This window comes from Amblyomma americanum, chromosome 4 (genome assembly GCF_052857255.1).
Source record: "Amblyomma americanum isolate KBUSLIRL-KWMA chromosome 4, ASM5285725v1, whole genome shotgun sequence".
In the NCBI taxonomy this organism is placed as follows: domain Eukaryota; kingdom Metazoa; phylum Arthropoda; class Arachnida; order Ixodida; family Ixodidae; genus Amblyomma; species Amblyomma americanum.
In genome coordinates, this window is record NC_135500.1 from 174,360,032 (window position 1) to 174,379,395 (window position 19,364).

The following is a 19,364-nucleotide window of genomic DNA, read 5'->3' on the forward strand; positions in this document are numbered from 1 at the left end:
TATCTTGACTCTCCCACCAGGATCACTGTCGACGAAGTCACTTTGTTATGAGCGTAGCTGTGCGCACCTCCGCCACGTGCCCCGAGTAGGCCTCGATCCCACTGAAGGCGCTGCCCAGGTCGTCCTGGTCCTGGCCCACGACCAGCACGCCCGGTAAGAGGTGCTCGCCAGCCGCCCGGTTTCCCCGAATCTTCTCCTGCTGGTCCCAGTAGAAGACCCACTCTCCGTCCGTGCTGTCCCACGTGACTGCGCAGCTGTGCCACTGGCCATCGCTGCGAGACACGATTACCAAATACGGCAGGTCAGTACAAGGAACACTTCTTGAGAAACAGCTCTGCACACTTTCACTAACGAGCATGTAAAATTCTCGAGGTCTTCGTGACCTTAATTTCCCTCAAATCCTGAGGAACAATCTTACACTGGGCGCGCTGGCGGCCAGCGAGAGTTCTGCAAGTTTGCATAACGTTATGTATTCGTATGTCTTACTACCACTATCACTAGACATCCTCCGCTTTGCTTTTAACGCGATAACGTTAGTACGCCCGTTCTGCAGGAAATCCGGCGTCGTCGCCGTCGGTGTCGGCGTCGACGGCATTGTGAGTGTAAAATCCCCGGAGAAGCAACCAACCAGATGGGTCACCTAAGTCACGTGACCTTGTGGCGTCATCACAACCTGCCCGGCGGATTGTGAGCAAGCTGACCACAGTGGATGGTGCCAGCTAAATTAATGATTGGTCATTCGGGAAGAGCAACTTGGGTCGCACAAGCCCCAGCAGTGGCACTGCAGGGCAGTGGCGCATCGTCTAACCGCTACACCAGTGCGAAGTGGTATGATGTCTCCGAGGGATCTACAGGTGTGAAGCTGAGAAAGACCAATTGCGCTATCACGTCATACCCTTAAGGCGGAGCTTAAGTGTCCCTTCCAATTTTTGTCCTTATTACATGCACAAACGAATGGAGAACGCTGAGCTGAGTAGATGATGATGATGATGATAGGTTTTTTTTTTTTACGCAAGGGCATCTAAGGCCAAAATGCGCCAGACACAAGGTTTTTGGTCGACTCAAGCTAAAATATCTACACATGGTAAAATCAACACCGGGCGTATAGTGCATAAGAGTAGTGAGTGCGTGCATTATTAGAGTGTGTAAAGATGGCAAATAAGTCCGGTGGAATGTCCTAAAGTGGTGTATAGCGTCTAAAAAATTGTTATGAGACTCGTTACATATAGATGATGAAGCCAGGCAGCATGAACCTGAGCTGAGTAGAACTGAGTAGAACCGCCACAAATACGTTAAGAGCATTCCTCACTTGGCTACTGTCTTCGTGTCGAAGCTCTCGCCGAAGACGTAGAGCAGGAGGTTGTTGGGGTCGGAGATTGTGAGCGCGTTGTCCTGAAGTGTCGTCGTGCGTGGATCGATGAACGCGTAGGACACCACCGTGCCGCGTTCCTTGCTCTGGATAGTCTTCATAAGGAAGGACAGCGTCAAGGCCCTCAGGAAGCGGTTCAGCGAGACCTTGGCGAAGTTCAGGACGGAGGCATTCGGGAAGTTCAACGAGAACTGCGACGAACGCACTGGGCAGAGAGAAACAAAAAACTGCGATGAGGTAATATTTTCTTTGTTTTCTATTTTTCTCATTCCGGTGTACAGACCTATGACTCTTCTTTTCATCAAGAAGTGAAGAGCCTAGCAAGCAGAGTTTTCGCACTGCCACAAAGCGGAGCAACTTTTCTAGGTACCAACTGTTACCCATTGTGGCGCTTTGCGAACCGCGTTGAAGACATGCTGGTGTTGTGTTTACTCCATTGTAAACAAGGTCAACAGTGCTAACAAACAGGACAAGAGAAGGTGCATCGTTATCACCATGTCCTCCTCTTATTTTAACCTCTTGTTTGGAGAACCCGGCGTCACTTCCTTTTTATTTAATTCTTTTTTTTTTATTCTTCGCTCTTCTTCTGCGTATCGCACAGCTTCCTGCCAATTCCGCTCCGTTTTATCTCGCATTTTTCTTCTCATATAGTGCTGCATATTGTGGCGCGTGGTGCTGCATGTAGTAATGCCACTCTTTTCCCATAAACAGGCTACTGTGATATATCGCTACCACCTTCGCATCGCACCGAAACGCAGCACTTATTTCCAGACGTACGGTATGGGTTTGTATTCACTGGTCCTCGGAAGCTCGCGAACTCATTTCGGGCACCTATTATTAGGCACGCCATGCAGCTTTAATTTTTATCATTTGTTTTCTCTGGCGTCTCTCATAGCCTGAGTCGCTTTGGGACGTTAAACCCCCGCCAACCAAACCATTTGTTTTCTCTGCATCCGCCGCCATATTCTTCACACCATCCCGACATCTATCGTCGAATTAGAAATTCAGCCGCCAAGTCGGGAAGCTATGTCGCCTATCTAAACGTTGCGTGAGGCTAAAGGGGACGCTGACGACAAGTTACAGCTGGCCTGTATCCACAGATTACCGCATTACCATAACAAAGACGACTCTCTCTGAAAACGAACCTTTTATAAACTAGAAATGGTGAAAAAAATTAATACTGGTGTCGCCGTCTTCGGCTGCTCTTTCAGGCTAACTGGGGTCGTCGATACAGTTGTTTTTTCACCGTGCGAATCCCTGTGGCTAGGTTACGCCATGATTTACTTCGTATTTTCGAATCCCTGAGGCTACGTTACGCCGCTGTTCACTTCATAACAGCGATCACCATAGTCGCGAGTTTGAGTCGAATGGTGGGAAAATTTTTAGATCCAATTTTCTCCTCAATAAATTATTCTTTTGATGCCGTAAAAACATACACGTATCGAAGGAGAGCCACATAATCTATTTACTTATTTTTGTTTACAAATAACACAATATGAATAGAATCTTCCTTTCAGTCCCTTTAATGCACGCTTAGCAGGGATTTGTCTCGTTTCACGCAACCACGTTCAGTTTTAAGCCCAAATTCTAACAAGTGGCAGGAGTTAAGCAGAAGGAGGAGGAAAAATATTTCTATTGAAGCCGTAAGAGAAAAGTGCTTTTGAGCTTTGCAGATGGATTCCTTATACCAGGACTCCACTGGCCTTGGCCTCCGGTTAACTTGCTGAACAAATGCTTAATTCCTGACAGTATTTATTATCAGTGATTAACTATTTCCTTCACATTTCAAGAAACCAGACTGGACAAGACGCAAGACGGGAAAAGAAGGACTTAAATATGCTATTGTGCAAATGGACATAGAAGTATGCCATCGCGTGCCCACGCGGAAAGATGATAAGACAAGCATTGTTGTGCAACTCAGGTCGCGGGCAAAACGAGACAGTGTCCTAAGAAAGGCCAAAAAGACGCACCTCACAAACGAAGATCTCGACCTGACCCATATTTCGTGAATGAACATCACCCTAATGCTAGAAAAGCTGCTCGCAATGGCTGTTAAACGGAAGCACGAACACCAGTGGGAGTCGGTCTGGTCGTTCGATGGAAACATTTTTTTCCACAAAGGCTGGCGGCAGCCCGGTCGTGGCGATTACAAACGAAAGCTGCCTCAATAAGATCTGCTCCTACAAATCCGTGGAAGCACTCGCTGCTGTGAAAACAAATGTTCTTACCCATGGCACGCTCTAACATGCATTACGATGAACTTATCCTTCCGCATGATCTTTGCCCCCTCGACCATTCGTGCCAGTCTCTTCTTCATATTAAGCGCGTGTCGTCAATGGCAAATAAGACACTATTACCCCCTTTTTGAAAGAGATCGGCTTCGAGTTTACCATGCTCATGCTTTCTGAGACATAGTATTACAATGGTTATGATATGTTAAAACTGAAATGCTGTGACAACTTTTTCCTGAACCGTACGGACAGACGAGGTGGTGGTGTCGCAGTACATGTTGCCACGCACAAGACACGTGAAATTGTAACAGATTTTAGCAGAATAACTAGTGACTTTGAAGTATTAACTTTCAAAAGTAAGAATGAAGCTATTTGCGCTATATATCGTCCGCCTTGCGGAAACATTGGTAGCTTTATGCAGTTTTTCGAATTCCTGCTGGATTATGTTCGTGCAAACAATTTTTATCTCATCAGTGGGGGAGATTTAAACTTAGATATTCTAGATTAAACGAATGCTGTCCACGAGTTTAATACCGTGCAGCAATCTAGTGGTTTTGTGAACTTAATCACTGCGCCTACCCAAATTACTATTAATACTACGAGTGCTCTTGACCTCATTTTGACAAATATCAAAACTACAGTCCAGAGAACCTGTACGCTGGCATATGATGTCCCGTGTTTATGATTTACCGTAACCATCCTTGCGAACTGCAGGAGGCTGGTATTGTACAGTGTATTACAGATGATAGGCTGCAATCGTTTAAAAAAGATATCACGTCATGCAACTGGTCCACGGTGTTCAGTAAAACAAATGTGAACGATGCGTACAATGAATTTATTCAAAGCTTCGTGCGTGTATACGTAAAACATTTTCCATTCAAAACTCTTAGACCGTGAAAGAATATAAGGAAACCGTGGATTGGCAAGGAACATATAAAGGAAATAAGAAATAAAAAACGCCTGTATGATCCTTTCCTCCATACGCGCTCGGAAGATACACTGATAGCCTTTCAAAACCTTAGAAATCAATTAAACGCTGAGCTTAGGCGAGCGAAAATAAGTTGCTATCAACAACTTTTTGCTCATGTGAACAAATAACAACGTGGCACCACGTGGAAAATTTTAAATACTGTGCTCAGTCGTGATAGCACACCTTGCGTTCCAAAAACAATGACTGCCAATGGTCGTGAACTGTGGGGTTGTGCATTAGCAGATCACTTTAACAGACATTTTGTAAGCGTCAATCCCCCAGGAACAAGTACTCTGCAAACAGTCACTCTCAACTCTAGCTGAGCTGACACAGTGTTTTTTGCGCCAACTGACGAATATGAAGTACAGAGCACGTTTATGGGCCTACACAATAACAGATCACTAGATATCGATAACTTACAGATAAAGCTAGTAAAGTACGTCTTACCATTTATAGCTTCTGCTCTGGTTCATATTTTCAATTTATCACTTGTATCTGGCGCATTCGCAGACGCCATGAAAACTGCGCGCGTGTCTATGATTTATAAAAGTGGCGATCGTGACGTGGCGTCGAATTATCGGCCGATCTCCGTGCTTCCCGCAATTTCGAACGGGTTGGAAAAGTTGATCTCTGTTCGTTCGTATTACAAAGTTCCTTGACAAGAAGGCTATTTTAACTGACTCACAATTTGGTTTTAGAAAAGGTCGGTCGACTGAGGTAGCCTTGCTAGTACTTAAAGAAAAAAATTACAGAACATTGACAATAGCCTGCTAAAAGTTGGCATCTTTATGGACTTCAGCAAAGCGTTTCACTGCATAGATCATGGTATTATCAATAAATTTACCACGTATGGCATTCGCGGGACACCTTTAAATATAATTGAAACTTACCTCAGGAACAGAAATCAATGTATTTCAATTAAAAACCAATGCTCGGCTCTTCTACCAATCACATATGGCGTACCACACGGCAGCATATTAGATCATCTCCTATACAATACGTATATCATTGACATTGTAAACATAGACTGTTCTGTTCAGTTTGTGATATATGCTGATGACAGCGCCCTGCTTCTTCAAGGTCCCAGTATCGAGCAGTTCATACTGTGGAGCAACGATGTCCTTTCAAAACTTTAATCCTGGTCCAAAGCAACCGGATAAGGGTTAGCCCAACCAAAATTAAAGCTGTTATTTTCCGCGCAAAAAAAAAAATTAGTTCCACCAGGTTACTCATTGCGATATGAAGTTCGAAACGTAGAAATAGTGAACGTACGTAAAACCCTTGGTGTTTACTTCTCCTCTCGCCTACAGTGGCACAGTCATACAGATTACCTGCGATAGATGCTTTCGGCTGTTACTGGAATATTCTCGTGTTGCCGAATGATCCTACCTCAAACTACTAAACTCCAAATTATATCAAGCCTTTTTGTTTCATATATAAATTATTGCACATTAGTCGGGTACGACAACTAAAACAAACATAAATAAAATTCTGCTTCTTCAGAAAAAAGCAATCCGTCATGTAGAGAATATACAGCCAATGCACACAACTATGCATACTATTAGTACATATAACATGATACGTGCTGATCGTATATGTGAATTTCGATTACTACAAGTTATGGATTTTTCTACATCTGGTGCCAAAAACTTTCTAGAAAACCTCGGGTCTTTGGGCTACAGGAGTACATATATTAAAACTCGCTCCACTGATTTATGGGAAATACCGTATTTCAGAACAAACTATAAATTACAATCACTGGCTCATAGATCTATCATATGTGCAAAACAAATATAATCACACAGCTGCTTTTAGTCCCAAAAAACTGAGGACTCATTTTGTGCATATAAAAGTGTAGTATTGTAACTTACACTTTTGTATTTTGCCTTATGTGCTGTTCTTATATTTCGCGCTATAGTGCTGATTGATTTATACTGTATACCTTCTGTAAAAGTGTTTTTTTGTTACTATTATTTCCTTACTGTAATGTGATTGCAATGCGTATTTCTTATGTTGCTGGTGTGCCTTTCATGTTGTGTTAAAGAAGCAACTTGTTTTTTCTTACGTTCGCTACTGTCATGTAATGGTCCCCTTGGCCTTTGTCAAGCTGTGTGCACAGCTCCTAGCCCAGGTCGACCAGCAAGATTTGCTGGTAAATGAAACTGCATTGATTGACTGATTGATTCCTGCGCCCTCTGCCTCCAAGTAAAATCTCGAAGAACCATGCCCGGAGGAGCATGCGCACCTCGAACAATTTCGGGCGTAATAATAATAATAATAATTGGTTTTGGGGGAAAGGAAATGGCGCAGTATCTGTCTCATATATCGTTGGACACCTGAACCGCGCCGTAAGGGAAGGGATAAAGGAGGGAGTGAAAGAAGAAAGGGAGAAATAGGTGTCGTAGTGGAGGGCTCCAGAATAATTTCGACCACCTGGGGATCTTTACCGTGCACTGACATCGCACAGCACACGGGCGCCTTAGCGCTTTTCCTCCATAAGAACGCAGCCGCCGCGGTCGGGTTCGAACCCGGGAGCTCTGGATCAGTAGTCGAGCGCCCTAACCACTGAGCCACCGCGGCGGGTCGGCGTAGAACTCAAATTTCGGTATGAAGACTTTATCGTGACTCTCGCGAGCTCCGGGAACGAGCAGGGAATGAGCATTTCACTCACCGGCTGCGCACGTGGGCCCTTCGTAGAGTCCGTGGCAGCGACACGTGAACGAGGCGGGCCCGTCGACGCAGGTGCCGCCGTTGAGGCAGGGCTGCGACGCGCAGTCGTCCACGTCCCTCTCACACCGGTCACCGTCGAATCCCGGCGCGCAGGCGCACTCGAACGCGTCTCCGTCCTTCTTAAGGCACGTTCCGCTGTTCTCGCAGGGGTTGGGCGAGCACGCGCTCTGCACCAGCTCGCACTTCTTGCCCGTGAATCCCGTCGGGCAGCAGCACCGGAAACCATGCTGTGGGCATCAGCAGGGAGGCAGAGACCAGTGAACGAGTTGCGCCAGTAAAGAGAATACTGCCTACACGAGAAACGGTGGGGCATCATGAAATCCTGAGCGCTCGGATTTCAAATACATGCCTCCATGGATTCGAAAGTGTGGAACCTTCGAGCCCCCATCAAAAGTTCTCATTTTGATGGAGGCGAAATTCTAGAGGCCCGTGTATTGTGCGATGTCAGTTCACGTTAAACAACCCCAGGTGGTCGAAATTGCCGAAGCCCTTCACTACGGCGTCCCTCATAGTGTTTGGCTTGGTTTATGGGGGTTTAACGTCCCGAAGCGACTCAGGCTATGAGGGACGCCGTAGTGAAGGGCTCCGGAAATTTCGACCACCTGGGGTACTTTTATGTGCACTGACAGCACACAGTACACGGGCCTCTAGAATTTCGCCTCCATCGAAATTCGACAGCCGCGGCCGGGATCTAAACCGCGTCTTCCGGGAGGCACACTCATAGGATGAGTTGCTTTGGGACGTTCAGCCCGATAAAACCAGACCGAAAGCTTCAAGATTATTCAAGAATGAAAAACTGTGCGCTTATGCGTTGCGCCTGCTGCGAAGTACGGCGGCCTTTGTTAAAAACAGAGACGTGAGTGCACTGGTAAAAAAAGCAACAGTTATAAAAGAAATAATCGTAAAGAAAGGAATTCTCGAAAGGATAGAATGCACAAGGAAACAGATCTAGAGGGCTCATCGATCGTGTCTTACTTAATAGGTAAGGCACAATAGGTAGCTAAACCGCGCTTGCCGTAGCAATGGATGACTCAAGACTGAAAAAAAGCGCTGAAGCGGAACAAAACACGAACGCACAATAGGAACACATTCCACGTGTCTCTCCTCTCAGACGTTATCTCAGAGTCACAATATTATGGAACTACTACTGGAGAAAACTTGTCCTAGGCATTCTTTCTTTGACTGCCAATATGTGCCGACTAGATCAGCTCTTGAAGTTACTTCGATATGTAATGCGTCGTTACTCAAAACTCCTGCGCCCACCTGCTGACCAGATATACCTAAGTCATTAGGACCATGTAGGCTGGAGAGTGAGCGATCATGAAAATACACCTTCTGTGATGACGTGGTCCAGGTGAACCTGGAACTGTTTTTCTTTTTATATGCTGGTCATGGAAGTTTTCGTTGAGACCCAGGGCCAAGAGAAGATAACTTACACAACCATGTAGTTACAAATTAGAGCATGCTCCCACATTTGTATTTTCCAGGATTTCGCAACAATGGGCGTTGCCTATGCGGACAGAGACGAGGCGCTGGGATTGAACGGGCGCACGTAATGAGACTGGTACGACTACTCACTCCATTCTCGAGACTGAACCACGGGGCCATCCTCCTTGTTCCGCCAAAATGTCACGTGACAGGCTCGCTTTAGGGAATCAGGGCATACAGAAGCAACGCCGTAAAAAAAAAATTCAGCCTACCGTAAGGCTTTCGAAGCAGGAGCCCCCGTTGAGGCAGGGCATTGTGGCGCAGTCGTGGAAAGTCGCCTCGCATCGCCCTCCGGAGAATCCCTTGGCGCACTTGCAGGCGAAGCGGTTGACGCCGTCGATGCACGTTGCCCCGTTCAGGCACGGGCCTGAAATTGCCACCACGGGACGGACATTGTGGAATTCTCACAGCTGGACAAGTTTTACGTTGACCTTTCTCTTCTTGACATAATGATTATGGTCGTTAGGACTTGAGCACAAAGAAAACACGCGGAAAATAGGAAGGAAAGACATCCCGAGTAATAGGTGCAAAGATTGAAGCAGAACCATCAAAGTGTGCACAAAAAGAACAATTTCTCTGTGAGCTTTACATGTCAACCGTTGTTGACAGGGCAAGAATGTTTAGGCCACTGGTAAAGTGTTTCCTGAAATCATGTTAAAACTGCATACGGATTTGTATTCAGTGAAAAAAAGTCGCTCGACTTCAAGGTACGGAGAGGCTTCAGTGCAAGCAGATTCTCGAAATGATTGACGCATTCATGACGGTACGCAGGACTGGCACTGCCAGTGATTTGCCACTGATCAACACAGATAACACAAACAGTAGTTGCCTATGAATAATTAAGCGGATTCGTGGCCGAGGAGAAGTGTACTGTGCATCACGGCCTGACTTAAAGTCTACGGTTCCAATTCGGTTGCGCAAGTTGCCCTTCCCCAGAGGAGGGAGTCCAGAGTAGAAAGGCCGTGGTCCGGAGACGATAGTTTCGTACATATGTACAGTCGAATCTCGTTACGACGAAGTTGAAGGGGCCCGGCTATTACTTCGTTACAGCCGTGGCTTCGTTATAGTCCCTGTCGAACGAGCTTCTAATCAGGAATCATCGTTCCTTCGATATATCCACTAATTTTTAATAAACCGTTCTGTTATGACGAGGTATATAGGTGCCTATCATTTTGCTGCGGATAAAAGTACTCGCGCAGATAAGTACGCCGACAACTCGAAACGTGAGGGAAAAAAACTTATTTAATAAATCTAGCGCTGTAACAAACATCGAACAAAATTGTTTCCACGAGCGTATGCTGCGGGCTAGCTGGTTCTACACGGGGGAAAGAAACAGTAAATAGACAGGACGATGAAGATAGACTACACAGGTGACGACTAACAACTGAAGCAACAGAAGGCGCACGCGCAATATTTAGTCCTAGGGAAGATATCAGCTGAGTTGATGTCAGTCACACTGTAAAGGGCAGATAACAGCGGTAAAATTCATAAAAGCGATAAAATTCAACACGATGCGAGGTTTTAAAGTTTAAGGATGAGTAACAGCGATAACCGAGGACAACAAAGCACAAACCGAAGAATGGGCAGTTAATCTGTAGACTTGAAAATGCGGTCAAAAAGCATAAAAAACCAAGACAAAAGAAAAATGGGTGGCTAGAAACTAGGTACACATAAGGTTTATCCTTGTTGTTCTGCCTCCAGCCTGCACTTGTTTGAGCCTATCGAATAGAAACCACGCATACACCGCAGCTGCAAAGTTCAGCGGATTGCAGCGGATGCGAGCCCTTCGGAAGAACCGCGATAGGTCCTCACCGGATGCGCAGTCGTCCTCATCGATCTCGCACGTGCTTCCCGCGTATCCCGGCGGGCAGCGGCACGAGAACGAGTCCAGGCCGTCGACGCAGGTGCCCCCGTTCTGACAGAGGCCAGGCGCGCAGTCGTCCGCATTCTCCGTGCAGTTCCTGCCGCTGAGACCGGCAGGACACTCACACCGGTAACCGCGAGGCTCGTCTACGCAAGTGGCTCCACTGGCACAGGGGCTGAGCCTGCTACATTGGTCCGGCGCTGGAACCGAACATAGACGGCGGTCACGTCCAGTACAGGACCAATTCCACTCCTGACGCTCTCCATTTGTGCCAGTGCGCAAACCTACGCGGCGGTTATTCATTAACGATGAAAAGGAAACGAGTCATTACACATCTTGGAACTAACGCAACTACTCAAAATCATCCCTTTATTATCGTTCAGCGAACGTTTACTCGCCCATGCAGTCAGCTTCACTGGTTGATCCCGTGGCTTGCGTGCTGAGCCCAGCGTCGCACTGAATGCACGATGTTTGATTGCTTGCTGGCTGGTACTGGCCAAGGGGGCAAGCCTCGCAGGGCGTCAGGCCGTTCCACGAGTACGTGCCGGGGTCGCACACACCTGGAGGAAAATGTCGCAGTGGATGGGTTTATCACTATGTGTGACAAATACGAAAGAAAATTCAAACTCGAAGCTAACTGCGATCGCTTTCGTCTGAGTAAAAAGCACAATTACTATCTACAGCGGTACTGTAGCAGGGGACCTTCTCAGGGCACTCTTCTGTTGCTGTGCTGCATCAAGTGTCCCTGAAGGCCGCATTACGCCAATTAACCTACGCCTTATCACGGAGTACAAGGTTGCAGGACTGTGTCTAACTTTCGACAGCAGAGGACGTCAGATATCAGGCTGTTCAGATAATATAAAGCAAAAGACCTTAGCTTCAGCATGCAATTACACTGTGAACATTTTCTTTTGCTTTAGCTGGCCACAGCAGACCTAAGCCATGGCCTAGTCATATGGACATGGTGAACTTAACCCTCCATCTCTTTTCCTTTTGTCTCCTTCCCTTCATCCCCCTTTCGATGCGTAGGGTACACAACCGGCTTGATCTACGAGTCGGTGCCGATGGCCGTCACCGTCGCCTTGGTACTCGTGCGTAGTAAACGATCCAAGTGGTCCAGGGGGTTTAATGCGCCCTGCTTTGGCCGGATATTTTAGTCCATTGCCTCCACTGCAGTGCCTGGGTCACTTACAGAGACCTCGGTTGCCGGCTCATGTGTGTCTTGGAGTGCGTTCTCTCATGAGGTGAGGGCGGGGGGGGGGGGAGGATACGGGGAGCAAGGTGGCGTCCCGAAGAGAAGCCGTCGTCAACTCTTCGGGAGAAATATCTCAGCTGTTGGTTTCCACGAACGATGCATCCTGCCACCCGCGTTATTAACTCGACAACAATATAGCCCACGCGCGGCTTGAGTCGCGCTACCATATCAGCTGCGCCTGCATAAATACGACGAAGGCACTGCAAAATGCGGGCAGTTTACATGTGTGACGAACAAAACTTGCCGGAGCTTGGCCGAACATGCCTGGAGAGCATGCCGCACGGAAACGCAGCAGCAAGCGCCACCACTAGGGCTCAGATGACGACATTGGACAGCGGGGTGCAAGGAGAGAGTGGGAACGACGACCCTGCGTACGAAACTCACCGCACGTCGGAGGGCGAGCAGCAGGAGAGGAGGAAGACCACGAGCTCTAGGAAAGGGGCATAGAATGCGAGCACCGAGCCCCTGGAGTAGCTCGCCGCCTGCGGCAACTCTGGCCTCAGTCGGCCGGGTACAAGCCGTGGGAAAAATCCGACAGCTGTTCCCACTTTCGTCACAGACGACGTATCACTGGCGAGACTGGACTACTTCTTGAAATCCCGGCCGTCTTCCTACCGGCAACCGTCACCTCGCCTAGCAACCACCGACAAGCCGGCCCTCTCCTGACTCCAGTGCAGAGCAGCATCACGTGGTTCGAGCCAGTGAGACTCGTGCTGCCGTCTCATTCGACACGTTCCGCATCCCGTGGACGGGTCCCACAGGAGCCAGTCGCCGTTTAAACTAATAAATAAACCTGTTTTCTCTGTTACCGGGTCTTGTGTTTCATTTCCTCTCAACTCTGCGTGACCCCTCAAAAACGTAGAAAGCGTGAGCAACCCTAATCAGGACCGTCACACGTTCCAATCTCAAACGCCATGGGCCACCGCCATCGTTCACGCGCTTTCGTTTTCGTACAACCATTTTTCAGGGCCGAAAGTCAAGATCAAGCGCAAATAAGTGACATACTCCTACTTGACGGGATACCAGGAGAAGAAGGCAATCTTCATTTATCTCCGCAGACATGTTTTCGCAGAGTTAAACAGGGGACGCCACAGACGGGCACTGCACGACGGTAGACCTCACTCGCAAGGCACGTTTCAGGCACACTCAGCTCCGGAATAACTGCTATACGCTTGTCTGCATTTAGCAACGTACCTTTGCAGGATGCCGGTGAGTCAGCGCCAAAACGTCCCGTCGACAGGCCGGTGGCGCACTTCTTGCAGGACGACTGGCCACTTTGGTCCTGGTAGGAATCATGGGCGCACGCCGTGCATGGCGCTTTTCCGGTCGTGGACCACGTGCCGGGCTTGCAAAGCTCTGTTCGCGAGGAAAGACAACAGATGCATAATCACGTGACAGTGGTTATTTCGAATTTGTGAGCATTTGCGGCTCCCATTCTCCGGTTATTCGCATGCTGGAAAGCACACCCGAAATAGTATCTGTAGCAAGGAATGAGTGCAAAAGGATTCATTTAATGGAAGGATGGAGTAGGTTATCAGAGAAAAGACTTTGCTGTCAGATAAAGGATAGACATTTCACTGGATCGCCCACAGAGGGCGCAGTGACGGTAAAACGAAATCTGGAAGGGAACGTTTCATGGGAGTTAAAACGGCAGTGCCCAACTCCTCGAAGCAGCCTCGGCCTTCAGCTTACCTCGGCATTCGGACTCGGAGCTTGCCTTCTCCACCAGGGTGGTCCTGTTGGCCGGGCAGGGAATGCACGAGTCTGCCGCTTCTCGGTCCGAGTAGGTGCCTATCGGACACGGCAGACAAGTGGTCTCGTTGCCGTAGAAGGTCCCTAACGGGCAGTTCACTGCAAAAGAAAGGCGGAGCAAATATAAAATATGACACTTTCGGACGCAACGTTTTTTTCACATACCCAGAAATTCTGGAAACAAGCATTTCTGAGCGGGAAACCGTTTATGAACGCAATTTTTTTATATAAAATAAGATTTCACTGTAGCAATCAATATGTCGACAGATCCCCCGACGGCAGTCTTGAATTTTTTCTTCTATTCTCGTTTTTGCTATCGTCATAAGCGTTTACCCTTTTGTTTTTCATGGGAGTCTTAACTGTTCGATGCGACCGATGGAAACACTTTAAAGGAAATATTTTGCTCCGTATCAGAAGAATGGAACATTACCTTCAATATTGCCGCAGAAGTATCTTAAAATTTTACAATTTTAGAAATTTTTGTCCGAAATTGCTGGACTTGTATTCCTGACATTTCATGCACATACCAGTTAGGAAAGGGGCGCAGCGAGCGTGTGTGGAAGGGGGAGGAGGGGGGGGGGAGAACACCTGCAAAGAGGGCGCATGTTGCTCGGGTAACCTCCGCAAACGTGTGCTCTTCGGCGGTCGAGAAAGGCCTGCAACGCAGGAACGAAATATGCTGCCCTTTCAAAATTGATGTGCATAAAAAAAAACAATATTTAACGAGGGGATCGCAAAACGATTAGCCGGTCATTTAGCCCGGAAGTTGGTACTTCCGTCTTCACAAAAGAGCTGAATACTAGCAGAACTACACAAGCCTGAAGGCAGAGGGCTAAGCGACACCTGCTTAAACCAGCCCAAGGTGATAATTGGCTAGTTTCAAACACTTTAAAAGTTATGACAGAAAACCGTTTAGTAACAGCAACAATTGCTTGCTTGAAGACAACTATCGCAAAGCAGGATTGAATAAGTAGTTATTTACACTAGCAAGGTCATCTGCAACCTGTCAGCAAACATTAGAGCTTACCGCACAATAGTTCGTTGGAAACCTGTCCTCTGTCGCAGACGGCTCTTATTGTATGGGTTGTTTCGACGAAGGAGGCCTCAGGCAGTATTTCAGCCATTGTGCTGTTGGCGACTTCAAGGCCTGCTTCCTCCAATGCCTGAGCGATCGCTGTCGCCTCGACTGCACTTGGGTGTACCAGGCTGGTGTTCTTGCAGTCCTAATGAAAAATATAATGCCATAAGTTACCCAGAACATGCAGCTCAAGAACAGCACTGCAGGGTGTTAACAGCGGTCCACTATTCTCTCGTCATCACCAGTATGCCTGGCCAATTTTCTATGGAATTGCGGACATTTGATACGGCGTGCAACTCACTTTGCTGTCTACAAAACTGCATGGGCCTAAATGAGATGGTACCTTGCTTCAAGTACAAAAAATAGTAGGAAAAGGTTGCTAACTTTGTGGACAAGAAGTTGCTGTGAGTGTGAACGTAATACCAATGACGTATGTACCAAGTATTTTGACCCAACGTTGTTCCCCCTAATAATTCTGTTTACTACAGCGCAAGTCCACAGGCTGCATTCCCCTGACTTGCTGTCCAGCACTGACTGATCTGACTCGGCTAACTGACCGACTGAGCAACGTGAACTGAACTGAGTTTAAACTAAACGACCTGAGAATATTAAGCTTAGTTACTCAAAGTTGACTCTATTTAGTTGTGCAGGGGCTTATTAGTTTTCATTCTTTTAGGTCGCCCCAACCTAATCAATGTACTTAGTTGTGAGGGAGTGAAAGATGCTGACAAGAACCTGTGTAACCCGAGCTGAGGTGAGCCGAGGTTAACTAAGCTCGCATGAACTTGACAGAGTGGTTGGTCTCCCGAGTAGCCGAAGACCTCGAGCAACAGGTCGACTCCACAAAAATGACTTCTCGCATGATATCACAAACATGCCCTGAAGCGCGCAAGTGCGCATACAACAAACACACCCATGAGTTCTCACACTGCAACTGTCGATCAGCTGCGTCGCGTTGAAGTCTTCTCCCAGTGGAATCTTGAAGGAGATCCTCAAGCCGAAGTCGTCCTCGCCATCCTCGTCGTCGGTGGCCTGCCTCCTGACGAAGCGGCGGCGCCCACTGAGGTCTCTGCGGTGCACCCGGGGCTCTTTGTCCAAAGATTTCCTCTCCTCGCAGTCAATGGCCACGTTGTCCACCGTGCAGCCACTAGAGGCTTCGCACATGCCCGGAATTTTTGCCAACCGCTTGGTTATCTTCTCGAAAAACTTTTTCCTCAGCTCCGCTTTGCGTTCTTCGGTTATATTACAGGAGTTGGTGGCGAACGTGAAGTCAACTGTCAAGTCTGTTTTCTTGCTCTTTGATGACGCTGGAGGAAGCAAGGAAAAACATTCAGCCGTTGTCGTCATTTGAAAGTAAAGGTGTACGAAAACCAAAGCAATCCACTTTCAGGGGGTATGGAGCGTAGGAATGCGATAGCACTTATGAGTATACTCAGGCACACCTCTGGCGCGTGACAAGTAAAGCCATCTAACGGGCACATTCTTCAACGTTGGCCGCAGCGCTCATGAACGGCACGTAAAGGCGACCTGTCCTTGCTTTCTCTAATTGATGGCCTTCACCATTTCCTTCACTGTGCTAGATGTAGGGCCGCATATTTTAATGATCCATTTCATTTTTCCTACATGTGGTCCTCTGCCATTGGTCGCTGCTCCCAGTGACGTAGGCCGTGGGAGAAGATGTCACGCTGGTCGCGGCAGGAACACACCCGCGATGCCACTTATATGCGCAAACGTGTCCCGCGTCTTTGTCGCACTGGCGGACCGGCGTCACGATTGACGTCTAGCCGAATGAAGTGGATCATTAGGAAATTCGGCCCGTGCTGCACCCTCGTTACCATTTTGCGTCTTAGCGACCTTCATATTTTGTTGTTCTTGCGCCATGCCTGCGCCTGTGAAAAAAGCCTCCCCTGTGCAAGCGCTTTATTGCTATATTGTGCAAGTGTTGCCCACATTTGCCGTTCATAGAGAAAGGGTCAGAAGATTAAAAGCAGCAAGACAGATCTCACTTCATTCTTTATGCCCCAAAGTTGGCTAGAATGAGGGCCAAGATAGGTTGCAAGGGGCCATCATACACTGGCTGTGCACCAGACACACAAGCACCACATAAACACATACAATTAAAACGAAGGAAAAAGGAATGCTAGGTCTTGTAAACTATCACCGTTTCTTCTGTTCATTTCTTCTAACTGGCATTAGGAAATAAATAATCAAGGCGCTTCAGCCACGGCGACCATGCGTGTTTCATGATTAAAATAAGATTTTTTTTCTTACCTGCGCAGTCTGGCCATGGAAACCTAAGCCTCCCTCTCGAGAAAGAGCTCCACTGTCCGCCTTCACGGGTTTGCTTACAGCGATAGAGAGGTTCGGGCTTAAAGACAAAGTCATAACCTTTGTCACAGTAGACGCTGCAGAATTGCCGACTGATCTCCGAGTCGCATGTAACGAATCCGTTCTTGGGTGGAGAAACATAAGGGCACGGGTAAGCTGCAGATCAAAGAACAAATGCGAGCATTAAATGCAAAGTAAAAACAAACTTATATATAGTTGATAGCATATATTGCTCCTATACCAAGCACAGAAGATTACTTCGTCGACGGCTGCGTTCGTGAAAGCTGGAAAAGCTGTCTGGAAACAGCGTATGCGAGGAGTTGACGTCAAGGCAATCATTTTATTTTCGTATATGAACTCAAGATCCCAAGGTGGTGGAAATAATTCCGGAACCCCCCACAACGCCACCTCTTTCCCTGTTTATTCTTTCACTTCCGACTTCCTTCCTTACCTTACTGGCTGGTTCGGGTCTCCACTCAGATGTGAGACAATTACAGCGCCTTTTCCTTTCCTCAAAAGCCAAAAACCAATTTCCTGAAAATTTTCGCATTTGAGGGCTCTCGCTGCTAGAACAAAGTACAGAAAGGGAAAGTTCATCCGTGATCAAGGAATGCACTGGCGATAATGCTGAAGGCGGATGTGCTTAAAACGCCTTTCTGTTCCGGCTTGTGCTAAAGGGGGTATACATCGACGTCTCAGCGGCAACAAAATGGCCCACGCATGCCGTCAAGGGCACCTTTTTGTTGTTATATTTTCTTTTGCTGGGAACAACAGCGCTGAGACGAGGGACGAAAGAAGAAGAAGACAGCAGGAATCAGCAGGTTCAGAGGCTAAGAATTCCGCCCTTTCCAGATGACGTCTTACTACTTGGTTGCAGTAAGATACTTAAAAAGGTCAAAAGGCAATAATCACGGGAACCTTCAAAAAAGATGAAAAAAAAAGCTGTTCTACCGCGCATTCAGCAAGCGTCACACCTTTTGAAGCAAGTAGGCAGCAGATATGGCATCGATGTTATCTTTTCTGTACCAAACAAGTTTGGCAAATTATGCGCCATTATAGACAGATGGGCCAGGGAAGAGGAAAAGAAGCGAGGAAAAACAAAAAAAGAGGGTGCCAAATAAAGCATGACCTGAGGTTTATCTCTTGTACTGAAGGGGTTGTGTATGAAGTGCCGTTCACGTGCGGGAAGACCTATATAGGTCAAACAGGAAGGTGTTTGAATACCCGCCTTTGAGACCACAACACTCTTTTGAAAGGGGCTCCGTCCTCAAATGAAGCTTTGCATTACAGGAACTGTCTACGGAATAACCAACCTGAATGTTCAGAAAAATCATGCACTCCCATTTTTAATGAAGCTAGGATCCTGTACAAACACAGATAAACTAACCAGGGAAATCAGTGAACCGTTTCCTATTCATAAAAAACATGGACTCGTGCGTGAGCACCCCCTCTGTAACAGTTCATGACTAATGTATCTTGATTCAAGTGACTGATGTATCTATATGGGTTTTGGCATTGCGCACGTGCTCCTGGTTGCCGAAGGTGTTTATCTTGCGTGTTTTTTCTAATAAACTTTCAGTTGGTAGTCAGAGCCTGTCCCGTTGTCTTCTTCTTTCTTTGTCCCTCGTCTAAGCGCCTGTTATTCCCAACAGCATGTAACAACTAGCTCAACTCTCCGTTTTACTGTAGGTTCCCTTTTTTCTGGTTGTTTCCTCCGGTTCTACGTTTTCCATGCTAAATGATTTGTACGCATTTTTACAATATTACTTTATTGAGTGTTCAATTCTTATAGTTTGCTTATGTTAATATAATCTTCGTTGTCTGCTGTCTTGTATTATGGTGCCTCAGGGAGCCGTCGTCAAGTTGCTGAGTGCAACGTTTAGTCCCGGAGACCATTCAGAGTTGTATTCGTAACCACTCCGAGAGTTAAACAAATTGGACTGGAAAAAAGAAGTGACACGATCATCCTCCTACGTTTCACGATGACCTCGAAAGAGCAGTTCGCTGTGTTGTCGGCTGCGTCTGTTGCCTGGTAGGTGACGGTGCTTGGGGGACCCCAGCTGAAGGCGCTGCCTGGTTCTCTGTCGGAGACGATCTTCAGTTCTTCGGGGCCGTTATCCTTGAAACAAGTTAAACAGTCACGGCACAGTTCGCAGCCGGGCGTGGTTCTGCCGGCTACAGCGACGCTTAAGGCACGTGCGCAAATTTAGGACACTCAACAAGTTATGCCAGTAGGTCGGTATTTGCGACCATGTCCTAAGTCTAAAATAAAATTCTGCTAATTAACACCTTCAATTTA

The 19,364-nt window shown here is 47.3% G+C and overlaps 1 protein-coding gene across 1 annotated transcript in view; it reads right to left on the minus strand.

Moving 5' to 3' along the window:
- The window catches only part of LOC144128678 (sushi, von Willebrand factor type A, EGF and pentraxin domain-containing protein 1-like), a 51,984-nt gene that overhangs the window by 12,856 nt on the left and 19,764 nt on the right, over positions 1–19,364 (minus strand). Inside the window, exons 11-22 of the mRNA XM_077662272.1 lie at positions 19,040–19,184; positions 17,009–17,221; positions 15,665–16,044; positions 14,687–14,882; positions 13,600–13,758; positions 13,102–13,263; positions 11,051–11,212; positions 10,601–10,852; positions 9,001–9,155; positions 7,242–7,527; positions 1,310–1,574; positions 68–272 (exon numbers count right to left, since the gene is read on the minus strand). Coding sequence (XP_077518398.1) covers positions 68–272; positions 1,310–1,574; positions 7,242–7,527; positions 9,001–9,155; positions 10,601–10,852; positions 11,051–11,212; positions 13,102–13,263; positions 13,600–13,758; positions 14,687–14,882; positions 15,665–16,044; positions 17,009–17,221; positions 19,040–19,184 — 2,580 coding nt within the window. The remainder of the gene's footprint in view (positions 1–67; positions 273–1,309; positions 1,575–7,241; positions 7,528–9,000; positions 9,156–10,600; positions 10,853–11,050; positions 11,213–13,101; positions 13,264–13,599; positions 13,759–14,686; positions 14,883–15,664; positions 16,045–17,008; positions 17,222–19,039; positions 19,185–19,364) is intronic.